The 17,322-nt window shown below is 39.9% G+C and overlaps 2 protein-coding genes across 6 annotated transcripts in view; both read right to left on the reverse strand.

The window, feature by feature from the left end:
* LOC101746563 (uncharacterized) overlaps positions 1–553 on the reverse strand; it is a 65,324-nt gene extending 64,771 nt beyond the window's left edge. The window contains exon 1 of one of the 2 annotated variants that reach the window (XM_062673475.1): positions 405–544. The gene's annotated coding sequence lies outside the window, so the exon portion shown is untranslated. Of the gene's footprint in view, positions 1–404 lie in introns of both variants that reach the window. The other variant, XM_004926349.5, reaches the window with a different exon arrangement.
* A 5,167-nt stretch (positions 554–5,720) lies between these two features.
* The window catches only part of LOC101744938 (solute carrier family 23 member 2), a 29,735-nt gene continuing 18,133 nt past the window's right edge, over positions 5,721–17,322 (reverse strand). For all 4 annotated transcript variants that reach the window (XM_004926350.3, XM_021348144.3, XM_012690595.4 and 1 more), the window contains 8 exons: positions 14,026–14,146; positions 13,383–13,524; positions 12,486–12,599; positions 10,654–10,793; positions 9,243–9,390; positions 7,963–8,184; positions 6,446–6,563; positions 5,721–5,839 (listed from right to left, as the gene is read on the reverse strand). In XM_004926350.3, coding sequence (XP_004926407.1) covers positions 5,755–5,839; positions 6,446–6,563; positions 7,963–8,184; positions 9,243–9,390; positions 10,654–10,793; positions 12,486–12,599; positions 13,383–13,524; positions 14,026–14,146 — 1,090 coding nt within the window. In that variant the 3' untranslated portion in view covers positions 5,721–5,754. The remainder of the gene's footprint in view (positions 5,840–6,445; positions 6,564–7,962; positions 8,185–9,242; positions 9,391–10,653; positions 10,794–12,485; positions 12,600–13,382; positions 13,525–14,025; positions 14,147–17,322) is intronic.

The raw sequence follows: 17,322 nt of genomic DNA on the forward strand, positions 1-17,322 counted from the left end.
TGCTTGTTGTCAGTTTATCCGAAACGATGTGAAACAGAATTGCGCATAAAACCCAAACCACAATACGGACGTTAACTATTCCAGAAAAACTATTGGAAATCATCGAACAATCCCGAAATAACTTCCGCGCCGATTGAAATCCCCTTTATCGGTGTCCGTATTTTACGAACATACGCTAAGTTTGGTTTACAACCTAAGAACGTTTTCGGATGATTATCGCTTGAATCATCTCGACGTATAACTCATCGCTTGAGAAGTTCGTTACAACTTCAAAACAAAAAATTGAAATGCTAGATCGATAATCCAAACAAATCGTTAAAAGCATTGCAACGCTCGCGCACGGCTTTCGGACGCGAACGAGGCTTGTATGTTGACAACCTGAGGACAGCAGTTGTTATAATCACCTGATATTGAGGATTCACTGGAGCCGAGCGGGTGCCGGCTGCATTATGAGCACTGGGAGCACTGAGCGGCACCGAGCGCGGCGCACTAGCGGACACTGGACAGCGACACTACCGACGCGCACGGAGAGCGGTCCGAGACTGCCTCGCCCGGCCCGCCGCCCGTGCGGTCGATACTCCCCTCTATACAACAGGTTATTATGCGTGCGCCGACCACTAAACATTTGTGAATTTGTGCCCGAACGCTCCTTGGTGCATGAACAACACTTGATGAAGCTTGCAATTCTTTCAGCGCCGGACAAAGGAATTGTTCACCGAACGCGATTCAAACTGTTGTTTCAGCAACCCTCGTTGATTACTGAAACCATTATAGCGTTTACGACGCTGATCCTGTACCTCGGAAACAAAATAAACGAAGCAAGACGAAACTCATAAATATTTAAAGTAAACGGTGTTCATCAAACGCATCCGTGAAGGAAAAAGATAAAATGTTGGATTGGAATGTGACAGTTATTGGCCTTAATTTGGAAAAAAGACGACCTTAATGAAAATTCCTGAATTTTTTTGATTTAAAGTCGGAATGAAAGTGCAATGAATTTGTAAGGAAACATCAAACAAAGGATTATTTCTTTGCGTTCTGTAATGTTTCATTTCTTGAAAATGATTGCTTAAGTAATAAAGCCATTGAAAATCGCTCTTTTGCTCAAAGACGTAGACTGTAAGTATAAGGGTGGTGTTACCAAGAAATTATAATGAATTATTCATCGGAAATCTTCAGGTAAAATGGATGCCAATTCTGAAATACAGGGACCAGTTGATTTACTAATTTGATTTCTTGAAGATATATACACTATTATCATCAACATGCCACGTATGGAATAAAAGACGTTAGTACTCACAAACTTACCGTTTTAGATCATTGTTTACAGCTTAGGGGCCAAACAATGAACTGTACAGTCTGCTGCGAGTTTTAACGTTCTCGATAGCGTAAAAGTTAACTCAAATTTGTATGGAGTTGAAAACTTTGCCAATAAATGAACTGTACAGTGTGCTGCGAGTTTTAACGTTCTCGATAGCGTAAAAGTTAACTCAAATTTGTATGGAGTTGAAAACTTTGCCAATAAATGAACTGTACAGTGTGCTGCGAGTTTTAACGTTCTCGATAGCGTAAAAGTTAACTCAAATTTGTATGGAGTTGAAAACTTTGCCAATAAATGAACTGTACAGTGTGCTGCGAGTTTTAACGTTCTCGATAGCGTAAAAGTTAACTCAAATTTGTATGGAGTTGAAAACTTTGCCAATAAATGAACTGTACAGTGTGCTGCGAGTTTTAACGTTCTCGATAGCGTAAAAGTTAACTCAAATTTGTATGGAGTTGAAAACTTTGCCAATAAATGAACTGTACAGTGTGCTGCGAGTTTTAACGTTCTCGATAGCGTAAAAGTTAACTCAAATTTGTATGGAGTTGAAAACTTTGCCAATAAATGAACTGTACAGTGTGCTGCGAGTTTTAACGTTCTCGATAGCGTAAAAGTTAACTCAAATTTGTATGGAGTTGAAAACTTTGCCAATAAATGAACTGTACAGTGTGCTGCGAGTTTTAACGTTCTCGATAGCGTAAAAGTTAACTCAAATTTGTATGGAGTTGAAAACTTTGCCAATAAATGAACTGTACAGTGTGCTGCGAGTTTTAACGTTCTCGATAGCGTAAAAGTTAACTCAAATTTGTATGGAGTTGAAAACTTTGCCAATAAATGAACTGTACAGTGTGCTGCGAGTTTTAACGTTCTCGATAGCGTAAAAGTTAACTCAAATTTGTATGGAGTTGAAAACTTTGCCAATAAATGAACTGTACAGTGTGCTGCGAGTTTTAACGTTCTCGATAGCGTAAAAGTTAACTCAAATTTGTATGGAGTTGAAAACTTTGCCAATAAATGAACTGTACAGTGTGCTGCGAGTTTTAACGTTCTCGATAGCGTAAAAGTTAACTCAAATTTGTATGGAGTTGAAAAGTTTGCCTACGTTTGCCGCTCGGTATTCTGTTCCAACTGCATACAAATTTGAGTTAACTCTTACGCTACCAAGAACGTTAAAACTCGCACTAAGCACACAGAAGTTCTTACATATACTTTGTCGTTTTTTATATATTTACCATGCAGGTAGCCCGGCTATAACTTAACAGAAGTTTCCCAAATGTTCCCATAAGCCATGACTTGTTTTCTTGAAATTTTTTCTTGAACAAATATAGTATTCCGACCTTTTAAAAAATCATAGCATTTTGACGTGACAACGTTTTATAATTTGATGGAGCCGGCTGCACGCGCGAAAAAACATGACTCATGCGGCGTTACCTCGCTCTGAGGCGTATTTTCTTATGACGTTGTCACGTTCAATTATCGTCATTAAACGGACTTTACAGAAAACCGATTTTTTAATTAGATACCAATATTTAATTAAAAAATCGGTTGTCTGTCGACCAATCAAACGATACGTCGCTCTGTGTGACGTCTAGCTGATGAACAAACGTAGCTCTAGGAGTAAAACATCTACTTTCTTTTTCGGAACGTGCACACACCGAGGATCCAGTGTGCTTAGTGCGAGTTTTTTAACGTTCTCGATAGCGTAAAAGTTAGCTCATTTTTGTATGGAATGGGATTGTTTCCGTACGTTTGCCGCTAGGGGCGCTGTTCCAACTGCATACAAAATAGGCTTAACTTTTACGCTATCGAGAACGTTAAGAAACTCGCACTAAGCACACGGGCGTCCAGTTTCACCCGCGAGCAGAATCCTCCGCGTTCGCACTACACCTATACCAGAGGGGAGAGCACGAATGACTATCGAAGAAGTATTCGTATCACTATCGAGAAAAAATGTATAGGATTTAAACAGCGCCCCTACCGGCCGTAAAAATAATTAATTTCAGCAGCACAAAACTATTTTTTCTAATTTTAAAACTATTTTCACCTTCATTTAATATAAAAACTCAAAAATCTTAAAAATGGTACTTAGCCCCTTCATCCACCCATGTCTTCAATTGAGACCTAGTCTCAAGGCAGGTGGCGACTTTCACCTTGTAATGTCTATAGAATCCGGCACCGATTCAGGACCAGAAACGTTCTGAGCTCCTGTCTATTTGCGGTAGAAAAAACGAAATTGGGTCACGACCATTCATTCGTCAAAACACAGAATGGCCTTCTCTGATAAGACTGTATCAGGGATGAAATTTCGTCCGCCCCTGCAATAAGCGTGAAGGGACAGAATAATTTACCATCCTGAGATAGTAGATAAAGTATTCATTTTAGAAATTGTCCTTTGAATGAAGATTTCGTTAGTTCCGGAAATGTATTGAAGCGATAAAGTCTTATCTAATATATAAAATTCTCGTGTCACAGTTTTCGTTGCCATACTCCTCCGAAACGGCTTGACCGATTTTGATGAAATTTTTTGTGCTTATCCAGTATCTATGAGAATCGGCCAACATCTATTTTTCATCTCCCTAAATGTTAGGGGTAGTCCACCCCTAAATTTTATTTTTTATTTTTTAGACAACATTTTTAATTTCTATTTTTTTATGATACAACATACAAAAATACATACAATCCTCAATTTTAACCCTTTTACGATCAACCCTTATTTTTTATTTGCTAATTAAAAACTAAATTTTTTTGCAAGAATTTTGTTTTTATTTTGTCATGACGTAGAATAAAAAAATTCATATTACTCTGAAATTTTCACCCCTCTACGATCAACCCCTATTTTTTATTTGTTAATTATAAATTTTAAATTTTTTGGCAAGATTTTATTTTTTATTTTGTCATGACTTAAAATAAAAAAAATATATATTACTCTCAATTTTCACTCTTATACGATCAACCCCTATTTTTCCATCCCGATTTTTATTTTTTTTATTCTATGCACATATCCGCAATAAGGTTGCAAGATGGCAATCAAATATTATAATTGTAGTACGATAAATTCTTATTCAGAGTTTATAATTTCAAGTTCCTTTAATTATGATTTTTTTTAAATTGAATTTGATCTCCCGCCCTCGCCGGTCCACTTCTGATCAACTATCAATCGATCAGCTATCCCCGCCAGGTGTCACCACTCATCCAGCAAACATCACGTAGTAGGGATGAGGACGAAGCCGGTCTCCTGTCTTACTTACTCACTATACATCATAGATTATCATATATATTTGAGAGCTATACAATACTATACCTTTTTCAGCCATGTTTTTTTGGTTTTATTTGTGTATCAATAGTATGTTAATAGGTCTGAGAATCGGCTACTATCTATTTTTCATACCCCTAAGTGAAAGGGGTTGTCCACCCCAAACATTTATTTTTTATTTTAATTTTTTAGATATATTTTTTTTGTTTATAATGAGGTATTATGTTGTTAAATGAGGATTTTTTTCTACAGTAGAATTACCCTAGAAATCTTATTTAAGGCAACACAACGTTTGCCGGGTCAGCTAGTTGTACTCTATTATTTACCGTTTTTTTTTCTGCTCACTAATTATCGGTTAGCAGTCTCTTGTAGAGAAAATAATCATTATAGATTTCTTCTGAATGGAGTATTGTTCTGTAGCTTTTTTGTGGTTGGAAGTAGTTCAGCGCTCAAATGGTATTGAGTTGGAATTTTTTATGGTTTCGATGGGTGGACGAGCTCACGGCCCATCTGTGGTTAAGTGGTTACCAGAGCCCATGGACGTCTACGTAAATGCCACCACCCATCTTGAGATATGAGTTCTAAGATTTCAGTATAGTTACAACGGCTGCCCCACCCTTCAAACCGAAACGCATTACTGCTTCAAGGCAGAAATAGGCTGGTACCTACCCGTGCAGACTCAGAAGAAGTCCTACAACCAGCAAAAACGCTTATGATGCTTATATTGAATGTCTGTCTGTAGGTTTGGCTCGGTTCCCGCTGTACTCGCTGTTCCCAACGCACGGCAAAAATAGGCAGGGCGATGGTACCTACCCGTGCGAACTCACAAGAGGTCCTACCACCAGTAACAGCTCATGAGGGCTGTGTTCTTTCAGCGAAACAATAGTCTAGTTCGGAGGCAGTCGTGGTGAGTTATGTACCAGATAGATATTCATCTGATTTGTATTGTAATAAAATGTAATGGTAGGCAGGGGCTTGGCTCTGCCCCTGGCATTGCTGAAGTCCATGGGCGACGGTAACCACTTACCATCAGGTGGGCCGTATGCTCGTCTGCCGACAAGGACAATTAAAAAAAAAAATTACCAGAATTTTCGATTTTCGATCATATGTTGATATTTTTTTAACTTAATAATAATACACATCAAACTTATTTCGCATTTCTTTATTATACATATAATATTTACAATTTCTTCTTTATGAACAACGCTGTGAATTTCCCTTTTTCATAAGTTGGCATAAACGGAAGGTAATAAGTCCATTTCCAGCTGAAAGAAAAATGTGTCAATAAGTAATGATCGTTCTGCCCTTTCGTTGCTGTTATAGGTTTACTAGAAATATTTACTTCGACGACCAGTTAATTTTTGTCACAATGACCAAAATCGGGTCAATAATACTAACCAATTAAATTTCCATTCAGTATTCACGAGAGGCGGGGACTGGGCGATCAGACACAAAAACGTCAGAGTTTAAATTTGAAAACCTTATAGTGAATGTCGGGGACAGCTCTACAACCGGCTTTGCGGAAGTATTACAAAGAAACTCGACGTACTTGTTACGAAATATTCTTCAGTTTCATTATTTTAAATCAGGTATATATACCTACTATGTATATGTATGTAAAAAAACGTGTGTGCAAAAAAGTTTATGTAAATTAAGTAGTTAAAAATTAGCAATGAATGTGTTGGGAAGAGATCGACAGCAAATGTCTCTATGCCTTCCCATTAGCTTATAGCCTTTTTCCATGTCTTGATTAGTTCCTTGTCCAACATCTCAGACCCCTAGGTTCACGTGTGGCCGCTGACCTGTGCTCACATCGCTCTTGTAAAGCTCAACGGTGCACTTTTAAAAGTACAAAAACAGTAAAAGCTTACCGTCGTATCAGGCTCATGCCGATGGGAAAGTCATAGGTGTCTCCATCGTCGGAGGCTCCAGCTGCTTCTAAAGACATCTCCTTAGCCCAGGCCGCCAGCCCTCGCTCTTCATCAGTACCTGGATGAATAATTACTGGATTTCTTCAAGTTCTCAAAACAAGCGTCTGAGTAGTGCCTATACCGTAGATTAGGGGGAATCGGGACCCTTTCCATATAAAAACACAAATTTTCTATAGCTTTTCTTAGGGTAATACCAATATAATTGAGATTGGTTCCGGAGGCTTAAATTTTTATATACCTTGCGTTATTATATATTAAATAGTTCATTACAAAATATATGTACACAAAACTGAAAAAAACTAGCTTGACTCGATTCACCTTGGCTTTGGGGTGAATCAGGTTACGTATGGGGACAATAGACTTTTTCGATAGGGCACTATTTAGTTGTTAGGTAGGTACCTAACTTCAGGTAATTAACTTTTTAATATCTTTAATGAGTTACAAAACTTTGATGACTAAATTAAACTATTTAATATTTTTAAACACTAAATAAAAGTCATTTTCAGTTCAACAAAGTTAAATGTAACAACTCAACCAAAGTATTGTGACATCCCAGATTTGTCCCTATTCTAACTCTAGTCTCTATTCCCCGCAATCTTCTGTACTGAATAAGACAAGCGATACGAGAATGCGGCGACGCTGGGGAGGACGGCAGGACAGATACCAAGTTTGTACTTCATATAAAGTTGAGGGAGTCCGTATAGAGTTACTTCTTTATTTCGCGGGAAAATCGTGTTATTAGATCATTCGTTATTAACACCACATTTGAAACAATAGGAGCTTTATTGTCGCAGCGGCTTACACAGTTCTAAGCTATACAGATTATTTTTTTCATCTTATGTATTTTCGGCGGTAAAAAAAGGTTCTGCGTCACAGACTATCTTCTTTTTTCCACTTCTCGTGCGTTCCGGCTTACGCATCATAAATAGGTGCGTTCTTAAACTCACAAAGTATATCATAAGCCTCAGGCACATAGCTACCACTATATTGTTCCGGTCACGAAGTCAACATACGCTCCGACTTTAAGGTGGATTTACTTCGTGCTATTGAGACGACTTGGTGCGAGCTGTGGTCGTCAGGCGATGATGTCCGTGGGCTTCCCTATAATATCATCAGTCGCGCGTGCGCACAAGCTTGAAGACCAATATAGCTTATAATCCGCTGCGAAGTGACACGGATGGGAAATTGAAGTCAATTACTATTACTGGTGGTATGACCTCTTATGAGTCTGCGCGGGTAGGTACCACCACGCAGCCTATTTCTGCCGTGAAGCAGTAATGCGTTTCGGTTTGAAGGGCGGGGCAGCCATTGTAACTATACTGAGACCTTAGAACTCATATCTCAAAGTGGGTGGCGTGTAGATGTCTATGGGCTTCAATAACCACTTAACACCAGGTGGGCTGTGAGATCGTCCACCCAATTAAGCAAAAATGCGGTCACCCAGTGGGCGGACTCACCAGGGATCACGTTGTCCAACAGACAGCCGACGGCGCCCCCCACGAGTATGGAGGTGGACAGCAGCACTTGGAGCACCGCGTCCAGCGCCTCCAGCCCCGTGTGTATGACGCCGCTGTGAGCCGCCATCCACCGGGTCAGGACCAGCGGGAAGAACAGGCTGAACCCTATGATGTACAGGTTCCTCGAGCTGTTCAGGTCCACGTACTGAAGTGCTGAGAGACCTGCGAGGACGAGTTCACTGAACCTCTCATTCATCAATATTTGATAACAAATTTACGGTTTACAATATTTACTGGGGGGTAGGACCTCTCGTGAGTCCGCGCGGGTAGGCTATTATTTATTAAGATGATTAAGCCAAGAGTAACCGACGATGATGATGATGATGATAGCCTTTAGAACTATGGAGAGCAGCTGTCAAGGCTATAATAAACAAGGATTCCACAGGACCACGACTGCTCTGCGAAGAGTAACCGACTATGATGACTATAATTAACTCGAGTAAAGACCATTCAGGCGATTAATCATAGCTTTATTTCAACTAGAGTATAGGTTGATTTTTACGTTTCTTCTTCTCAGTCGTGTCACTCTTGACAGAGTGGTCGTGATCGTCATGTAGTGTTGGAAGGCGCAGACTTGATGCGTCTCACGATGTCCCGCCATCTCTCCCAGCTCGATGCCATTCTACTGCACTAATTTAGGGGACCTCCCACTGCAGTTTTAATTTGGTCGGTCCACCGCATTGGTGGCCTCCCGCGCGGTCTTGTACCATCAACGCTTCCCTGTACAACGAGGCGTTTTTACATATTAAGTACTTAAAGGTAAGGCCGTGTTTTGTCAACTATTCACAGGTTTTAGGCACCTCTGAACTCTTGATCCTTTTCGAAACCTAGCCCCATCGCCTATTTTATAGAAAGACTTCACAATGTAAACATCGTCACCACATTGAGACATGACGTACCCACTTCGATAAAGCGGCACGACACGAGAACCCTCTCATCGTGGCCGCCGGTAACTACATTCCCGATCCTGCGGACAGAACGGAAAGCAGTCGACGTCGCCCCAAACACGTCATTTCGGATCCTCCCGATCCACTAACGGTGCTTTTAGGTACCTCAAGCGCCGGTCATCGTTCTCGTCGAACCCGTCGCTTTACACAGACACAGTCCACTGAGTTTCTCGCCGGATCTTCTCAGTGGGTCGCGTTTCCGATCCGGTGGTAGATTCTGCGAAGCACGGCTCTTGCTAGGGTAATCAAATTCGTCATTTCCACAAGACTCACCGAAGGCCGATATCATTCCGAACATAACGCAGAAGAGGCCGCCGACTACGGGCTGCGGGATGATGATGAACACGGCTCCCAGCTTGCCCACGACCCCCTGCAGCACCATGAGGCCGGCGGCGAATTGCACCACGCGCCGTGACCCGACCTGCGGGCGCCGGGGGTCAACGCTAACACTAGAAAATGTTCAGCCTGTTCCTGTGCTACATTGTGGGGAGGGAGGGGGGTACGCCGTGGGGAGGGGGATACATAGTGATGAGGGAGGTGCTTTGTAGAGGGAATGGATTATCATCGTTCTACAGTTTCCCGCCGTGATTAGTTCATGCGCTGCCGTTTAGGTTAGAGCATAGATAATACACATAAATTAGTTATAGATAAGCAATTTGGGCACTCAACAAAAATGTTTACGGGCGTCGGACACTAGATGGCTACGCTTCGATTAGTTACTCATTGCTCCTGTAATTGCCAGTATCATATTAACCTATCCTATATTTTATTTTTAATCCAAGGATTTTATAAATTTTCAGAAACCAGAAATTGATAAAATTTAATCATATTTTCTATAGCAAATAAAGACTTGTATGATTTATTATTATTATTTTTTATGTTTCGTTATACAATAATTAAATGCCTTAACTTTAACAACATATTAAATTTAGGGACATCCGCTACAAGATGTCGATAGTCTCCATACAGAACAAAATATGTGTCTTAAAGTATCGCAGATTCAGGGCCATGATTTAAATAACGTACCTAAAAAGGAAACACAGCTCGAGGTTTATTTTCTTCGTAATGACTATGTGTTATCGCAACCATTTAACTACAAGTAAGCCGTGAATTCACTTACCTATCTCTATGTACCTCTTCTTTTTCTCCACCTTATAGGTTAGGCCGGCACAGAATATTTTTCTCCTCCATTCTCTTCTATCAGCCATCTCAACACTCACTCCTCTCTCACTCATATTGTCACTCACACTCTGAACAGTCGAAGGATCACTTGAACGGTCGGTTCGTTTCTTGTCGTCTTTGTGTCTATCTATCTATCTATCTATTCTATCTCTTAGGTTTATGGAGTTTCCTTTTAGATTTCGCCAATGTCAAGTGTATTTAATACTCTGCTTTCTATAGCGGGCTTCGTGAACGTCTTTTAGGAAGTAAAAAAATGTATTGTCCGCCGTTAGTCACGTACGCCCTCGTTCCATTTTTCTCTTTATTTTTTAATTCTTGTCAAGTGTCCGTCTTAGTCTGTGTCTATGTCTAGTCGTTGTAGGTCTTATGTCCTGTCAAAGAGGTTGCACCCCACGACACACTCCATTCATGTCTTCTTCGGTAGACCTCTTTCCCCTCTATCTTGCACTACCATTTCCATACATCTCCTAGTTACATGCGCCTATCTATAAATGATTCCGACCTTGGTGACCCCGATGGCGCCGACATTCTCTCCGAAGGTGTTGGTCCCGTTCCCGGAGCCCCAGAGCCCGGCCAGCGCCGTGCCCAGCCCCTCGGTGCCCAGCCCGCGGTTGATGGCGTGCAGGGGAGGGGGTGGAGCACCTTCAATAATACCGCCCTTGTTAAGCTATATCACTCTAAATATCTATATATTAATAAGTGAAGCAAAAACTTTGTACCCGTTTTTACGAAAATTGCACGGACGGAGGAGTATGAAATATCCCACACTTATAGAGAATATAGAGAACGAGTGCAGAATGTTAATATTTTTTTAATTATGCATAAAAAAAGTATTAAATCAACAAAAAAATATTGCGTGTGTGTAATATTATTTTTGTTGATTTAATACATTTGACACAACACATATATAAATACTCTTTTTATATTGTCAAACTTTTGTTCACTTTTGTTATTGTTTAAAGTCTGTGGTCAAATTGAGAATAGATTAATATTGTTTGTCCTTAATATTATTTGTCTATAGTGTGGTCTTGGCGAAATCTGTGAATATAGAAATATAATGGTCTTTGACGGTAGAACCACAATAATGTTCAAACTTATAATTTCAATTAGAAGATTGCACAAAGTGGGAATGAGTTGCTCGCTCCGGGCATTTCAATATTGTAATAATTGTTATGTTATTATACTCATGTAAAAATGAATATTTAAAAAAATCTAATATTAAAAAAATAATATAATAATTTAAAAAAAAAAAAAAACCATGCCCGGTGAGTTTCTTGCCAATTCTTCTCAGGACGGAGGCTAGTTCTTGTGAATTGGCGGTAGTTCTTTTGACGTTCAACAAGTATGTACTTTCATTTATGTTGAATAAATTTTTTTTGATTTGATTTGATTAATTATAATCGAATTTCGACTACTGCGGGACCACTAGTATTTTTAAACAGAAATTTTATTTTTGCCTTGTTTATTCATCTTTGTCGTGACTGAACCAATTTAGGTGTTGGTGAACACTGACGTAATGTCACTCTAAATATATTTTTAGACATACTTTTCATTTTTGGGTTGTTTGTTCAAATTCGCGACGACCGAACCGATATAGATGTGATATACACTGACGTATGACAAGCATTGATTTGAGTGTATACATTAAAGAGTCTATTATATGTATGTATGTATGTATTTGTGTATATATGTATATAACATTGTCTATATATGTATGTATACACTTTTTTGTGTATGTATTTGTAAATTAATATAAAATTCATTGCACCTACCACTATTCACTCTGCACTACCTTTGGTTGACTGGTAGAGAATGCCTTAGGCATTAAGTCCGCCAATGTAAATTTTACATGAAGTGTAATAAATAAAACTAGAGGTCCCGCAGTAGTCGAAATTCGACTATAACTAATTGGAATTATAAATTTGTACACTATTAAGATTGTATAAAAAATATTAACAAAGACAAACAATATTCTATTCTCAATTTGACAACAGACGTTAAGAACAAAAGTTTGACAATAAATAGTATGCATGCATGTGTGTGTCAAATACATGGTATGTAGTGTGTGTAATGTTTTCTTTATTGATTTAATGTATCTTTTATGCATAATTCTAAAAAATAAATGCATTGTGCACTTCTTCTCTATATTCTCTATAAGTGTGGAAAATTTCATACTCCTCCGTCCGCGCAATTTTCGTAAAAAGGGATACAAAGTTTTTGCTTCACGTATTAATATATAGATAAATAAATAATCTACTCAACGGTTCGCGGGCGGCGTAGTAATTATCATTTCCATTTACAGTTCTTCGTTACAGAAAACTCAAAAACACTTACCGCACATTCGAGCAGTTGTAGGGTAGTAGCTTATAGACTCCACTGTACAAGCCAAGACCCCTGCCAGCATGCCCAGTACGCCGGCCACACTTACCGTCGGTGCGCCCCATTGACCTGTTAATAGGGCAGTCGAAACAAGAACTGAATTCGAATAAATGTGTAAACAAAACTGTTGGCGCAGCTTACTTCGGGATGTGGTCAAAAGGCACATATTACTGTGTGGAACTATATCCCCCTCCCTAGAAGGTGGCTGCTAGAAGCTTGAACTAAATACTTCGAGGCAGGGAGCAATGAACTGTATTGTACACAAGTAACCGCCTAACAGCGCGAAGACTGTGAGGTAATCACTTGCCACACAAGTCACGAGATCGAAGTCTCCGACAAACTAGAAGAGGGGTTATTCATCAAACCCGTATTTAGAGAACTGAGATGGGACAGGTGGCAGTCAGTCGAGAGCTCCCCGCTCTACCATAGCGCTGATTTTGTTTTTTTCAGAGGAAACTTTTATTTTCATTTTTACACGCTGATTCTGTTTATTTCAGAGGTTTTTTTTTTATTATTGCTTAGATGGGTGAACGAACTTACGGCCCCCCTGGTTTTTCAGTGGTTACCGGAGCCCATAGACAACGTACATGCCGCCACCCACCACGAGACATAAGTTCTAAGGCCTCACTTTTAACAGTACAACGGCTGCCCTTCAAACTGAAACGCATTATTGCTTCACGGCAGAAATAGGCAGGGTGATGGTTCCTACCCGAGCGGACTCACAAGAGGTACTACCACCAGGTGATTAGGTATGTCAGCCAGCACAACTTGTACTGAAGTACACCAAAGCGTTCCATACTAAAGGGCTATAGCCACATTTGTCCACCTAAATCAACCTAAAGTTAGGATTACCTGGATAAGGTATCCTGAACCATGGAGCATCTTCAATGATATTGACCTTGAGGTCGGTCCGGGCCGGATGCTCTGGAGGAAATACTCCGGTCACGGTCAAGATGCCACAGACTGCCCACATGATTATTATTGTTAGTAAAACCTGCACCAAAGATACAATTATGATATTTTGATCGCCATTGATTAGTTATTTTAGCGGCTTGACTCTGCCGTAGCATTGCTGAAGTCCATGCGCCGTATGCTCGTCGGCCTACAAGGGCAATAAAAATCTATATATCTAATATCTGATTAGATCATGAAGATTGCACTACGAAGTCGGACACAGCCCACTGAATTTCTCGCCGGATCTTCTCAGTGGGTCGCGTTTCCGATCCGGTGGTAGATTCTGCGAAGCACTGCTCTTGCTAGGGCCAGTGTTAGCATCACTCCGGTTTGAGCCCCGCGAGAGCTCACCTACTAGCTAAGGTTACGCTGAAATAGCCTCTCAAGGCTATAAGCTTAGGTAGGAAAAAAAAACTAAGTCGGAGTTAGATTCTCAATCAGAGTCAGTTTCTTTATAGGTACTATTTGATAAAAACAATCCGAATTATGCAGAAGCCTTTGTGATTGCATTTTTACTGATTATGTTTCCAATGATACTGACCGGGAATAGCTTGAAGAGCGGGAACCAAGCAACGGTGCAACCACTGTCCCTGTTGTAGGACAGAGTTGGGATGTTCACGTTGGTCATGCATTGAGAGAATATCGTCAGCAGAATGAAAGTGCTGAAAAAAAAATTGCTCATCGTATAAATCGTATGTATTATTGCCTAGAAAATTCCAGAACGTACAAAGTTTGGGAAACATACTAAATAATGCAACTTAAAAATTTGCTTCGGCCATCAACAGAAAAAGGTGTTAATTATGATTTTTGTTACATAAATTTTAGTAGTGCAAACCAGCACACAAACTCCGTAAAGCTTGAAACATTGTTGCTACGACAAGTATTCTGTATTGCTAATATTTTGACGAGTAAAATAGTATCAATACATAATAATAAAGGATTAAAATCGTTGTATTAATATTCTAGTTTGTTCGTTTTTACAATCCAGAAGTTCATTGTTACAATCCAAAAGCACATCTTCCTCATCGATGAGAAACCGACGGCAAATCTGCTGGTATAGGTACAATCATTGCTACCCGAGCGACATTTCGAAGGTAATTTTTAGTTAGTTTCAGATTTTATTTTAAAAGAAAGAAATGGCCTATAGAAACGCGGAGTACGTCAATATTGTCCGGACGAAACAAAACTAAGAGTACTCTTCTTTTAAAGCTGGCTCACTCTTGACTGGTGAGAAGGGTGAATTAAATTTAATTTGATGAGGAGTCTGCGTGGAATTCCGAACGCTTCTAAGTGCAATTTCTATTGAATACCGACCCAGTTAATAGTGAGAATTTCTCACGGACTAATCTAGTAATTGGATGAGATATTAACGTTTATTGCTTTGATGTAATGTAATAAAATTGGCACTTTATAATTTGTTTTTTATTTTGCTGAGTAGATTGTACATTCAAGAGATTAAATCTAAATACATTCACAGCAATGCGATGCTAATATCTGGCCAGCGTTGAGCATTCGTGAACATGCATGAGTTGAGCATTCGCGTACCGCGTGTTTCGTGATCATGAGATGAGAAGATAGCAGAGACACGGGGTTCCGCCTTCCGTCTTTTTAACGTTATGGATATGAAAAGGCCATGAATTATCAAATATGAAACCATTTTAAAATTTTCCAGAATTCTCCGCAATTTCTGTACGCGACGGACTTAATGTAATTAAAAAATAATTGGAGACAAAGTGAGTTCCGCGCGGAGCCTATCAAAGAGATATATATAAGTAGAATGGTAATGTAATTTGTTTTTCTTTTGGCAAAATTAACAAACATTCCTTCGTAAGGTGTATTAGGTACAAAACAAATTACGTAATTGATTTTTTTTATTGCTTAGATCGGTGGACGAGCTCACGGTCCACCTGGAGTTAAGTAGTTACTGGAGCCCATAGATATCTACAACGTAAATGCCGCTATCTCGAGATAAGAGTTCTAAGGTCTCAGTATAGTTACAACGGATTCCCTTCAAGCCGAAACTCATTCTGCTTCACGTCAGAAATAGGCAGGGTGATGGTACCTACCCGTGCGGACTCATAACAGGTTCTACCACCAGTAACTCCTCGGTCATCGTTCTCGTCGAACCTGTCGCTTGCAACGAAGGGTTCGATTTTCGTAAAAAGGGATACAAAGTTTTTCCTTCGCGTATTAATATATAGATGATCCGTTGTCGTATGCTGCTTGGAAGATAAGCAGGCTGGTGACACTTGTCTGCACGGGCTCCCGGTACACCCCGCCACCAGTAAGTCTAGAGATATGGTGGCCATTAAGCATCAGGTAAGCCGTGAACTCGACTACCCGTGGAAGGCACTAAAAACTTATCCGTTATATTTCGTACTGAAAATTGTATCAATCATGATCAGGTTACGTTGTTAATTAAAATTTGCTTTTCACGATCAAAGCGAACCTCTAAATTCTGCATTACGTCGAACCACAGGGCTGGACTTTAGTGGTTCGTAATTCGTTTTTTTTTCTACCTAAGCTGATGGCCTTGAGAGGCTATTTCAGCGGAACCTTAACTAGTAGGTGAGCTCACGGGGCTCAAACTTGAAGACGTTGCTAACACGAACCCTAGCAAGAGCCGTGCTTCGCAGAATCTACCACCGGATCGGAAACGCGACCAACTGAGAAGATCCGGCGAGAAACTCAGTGGGCCGCGTCTGAGGGTTAATAATTCGTATAAGCATTCCACTATAATCAGCATTTACTAATATTGTTAATAGTGCAGTTGGTAAGGACCACTCTAGAATTCCATTATAGACACAGGAATATTACAGCGAGCCCATTTCTGTTAATGTAAATGCATTTGCAACGTTTAGAACTCTCTAACATCTACCACGATCTGCGAATAATATCAGATTCTGAAACATCGGCATAGCTTAAGGACTTTACTGGTGGTAGGACCTCTTGTGAGTCCGCACGGGTAGGTACCACCACCCTGCCTATTTCAACCGTGAAGCAGTAATGCGTTTCGTTTGAAGGGCGGGGCAGCCGTTGTAACTATACTGAGACCTTAGAACTCATATCTCAAGGTGGGTGGCGCATTTACGTTGTAGATGTCTGTGGGTTCCAGTAACTACTTAACACCAGGTGGGCTGTGAACTCGTCCACAGATTATATGTAGATATTATGTAACACATAAATCTCTGGACAGTACAGAGAATCCTAGATTTGGGGCATATGACCGTATGCCGTAATTTGGCCCAGATTATTTATTTGGATAAAACCAGTAGGTGTGTGATTCATGACAAGAGTAACCAAGTAAGTATTTTATTTTTTACGTAGATAGTTGAACGAGCTCAGGGTTCTTCTGGTATTAAGTGGTTAACTGAAGCCCATAGACATCGATAGCTACTGCCAACCCCCCTTGAGATATGAGTTATACGTATCAATCCTATAGTACATCGACTACCCCACTCTTCAAGTCGGAAAACGGTTGTCCGACTTCTCCTGTCATTTTAATCAATTTGTCCAAGTGCTACCCTGTCTGAGACTAATACCCTATTTTCACGGGGTGATTGAATTGTTACCGATAGGATGCAAGTTTTAAACAATAAGCGGATGGAATAGTAATCTAAATTTATAAAAAAAAACTATTACATCGGACTCTAAAATTAATATTCCAAATAAAATCACCTAGTTCACTAATAGACCGCCGTAGCTCTTAGTGGTGTAACTGAATTTCGAGTTGGTAATATATTCATGAGGATTTCAAAGCGCCTGTTATTAAAAACTAGCCGTACTCGCCCTCTTCGCTGGGCATTTCAAATTAATATTATTATTTATTGTCATTATT

The sequence above is a fragment of the Bombyx mori genome, chromosome 17, assembly GCF_030269925.1.
Source record: "Bombyx mori chromosome 17, ASM3026992v2".
Taxonomy (NCBI): Eukaryota; Metazoa; Arthropoda; class Insecta; order Lepidoptera; family Bombycidae; genus Bombyx; species Bombyx mori.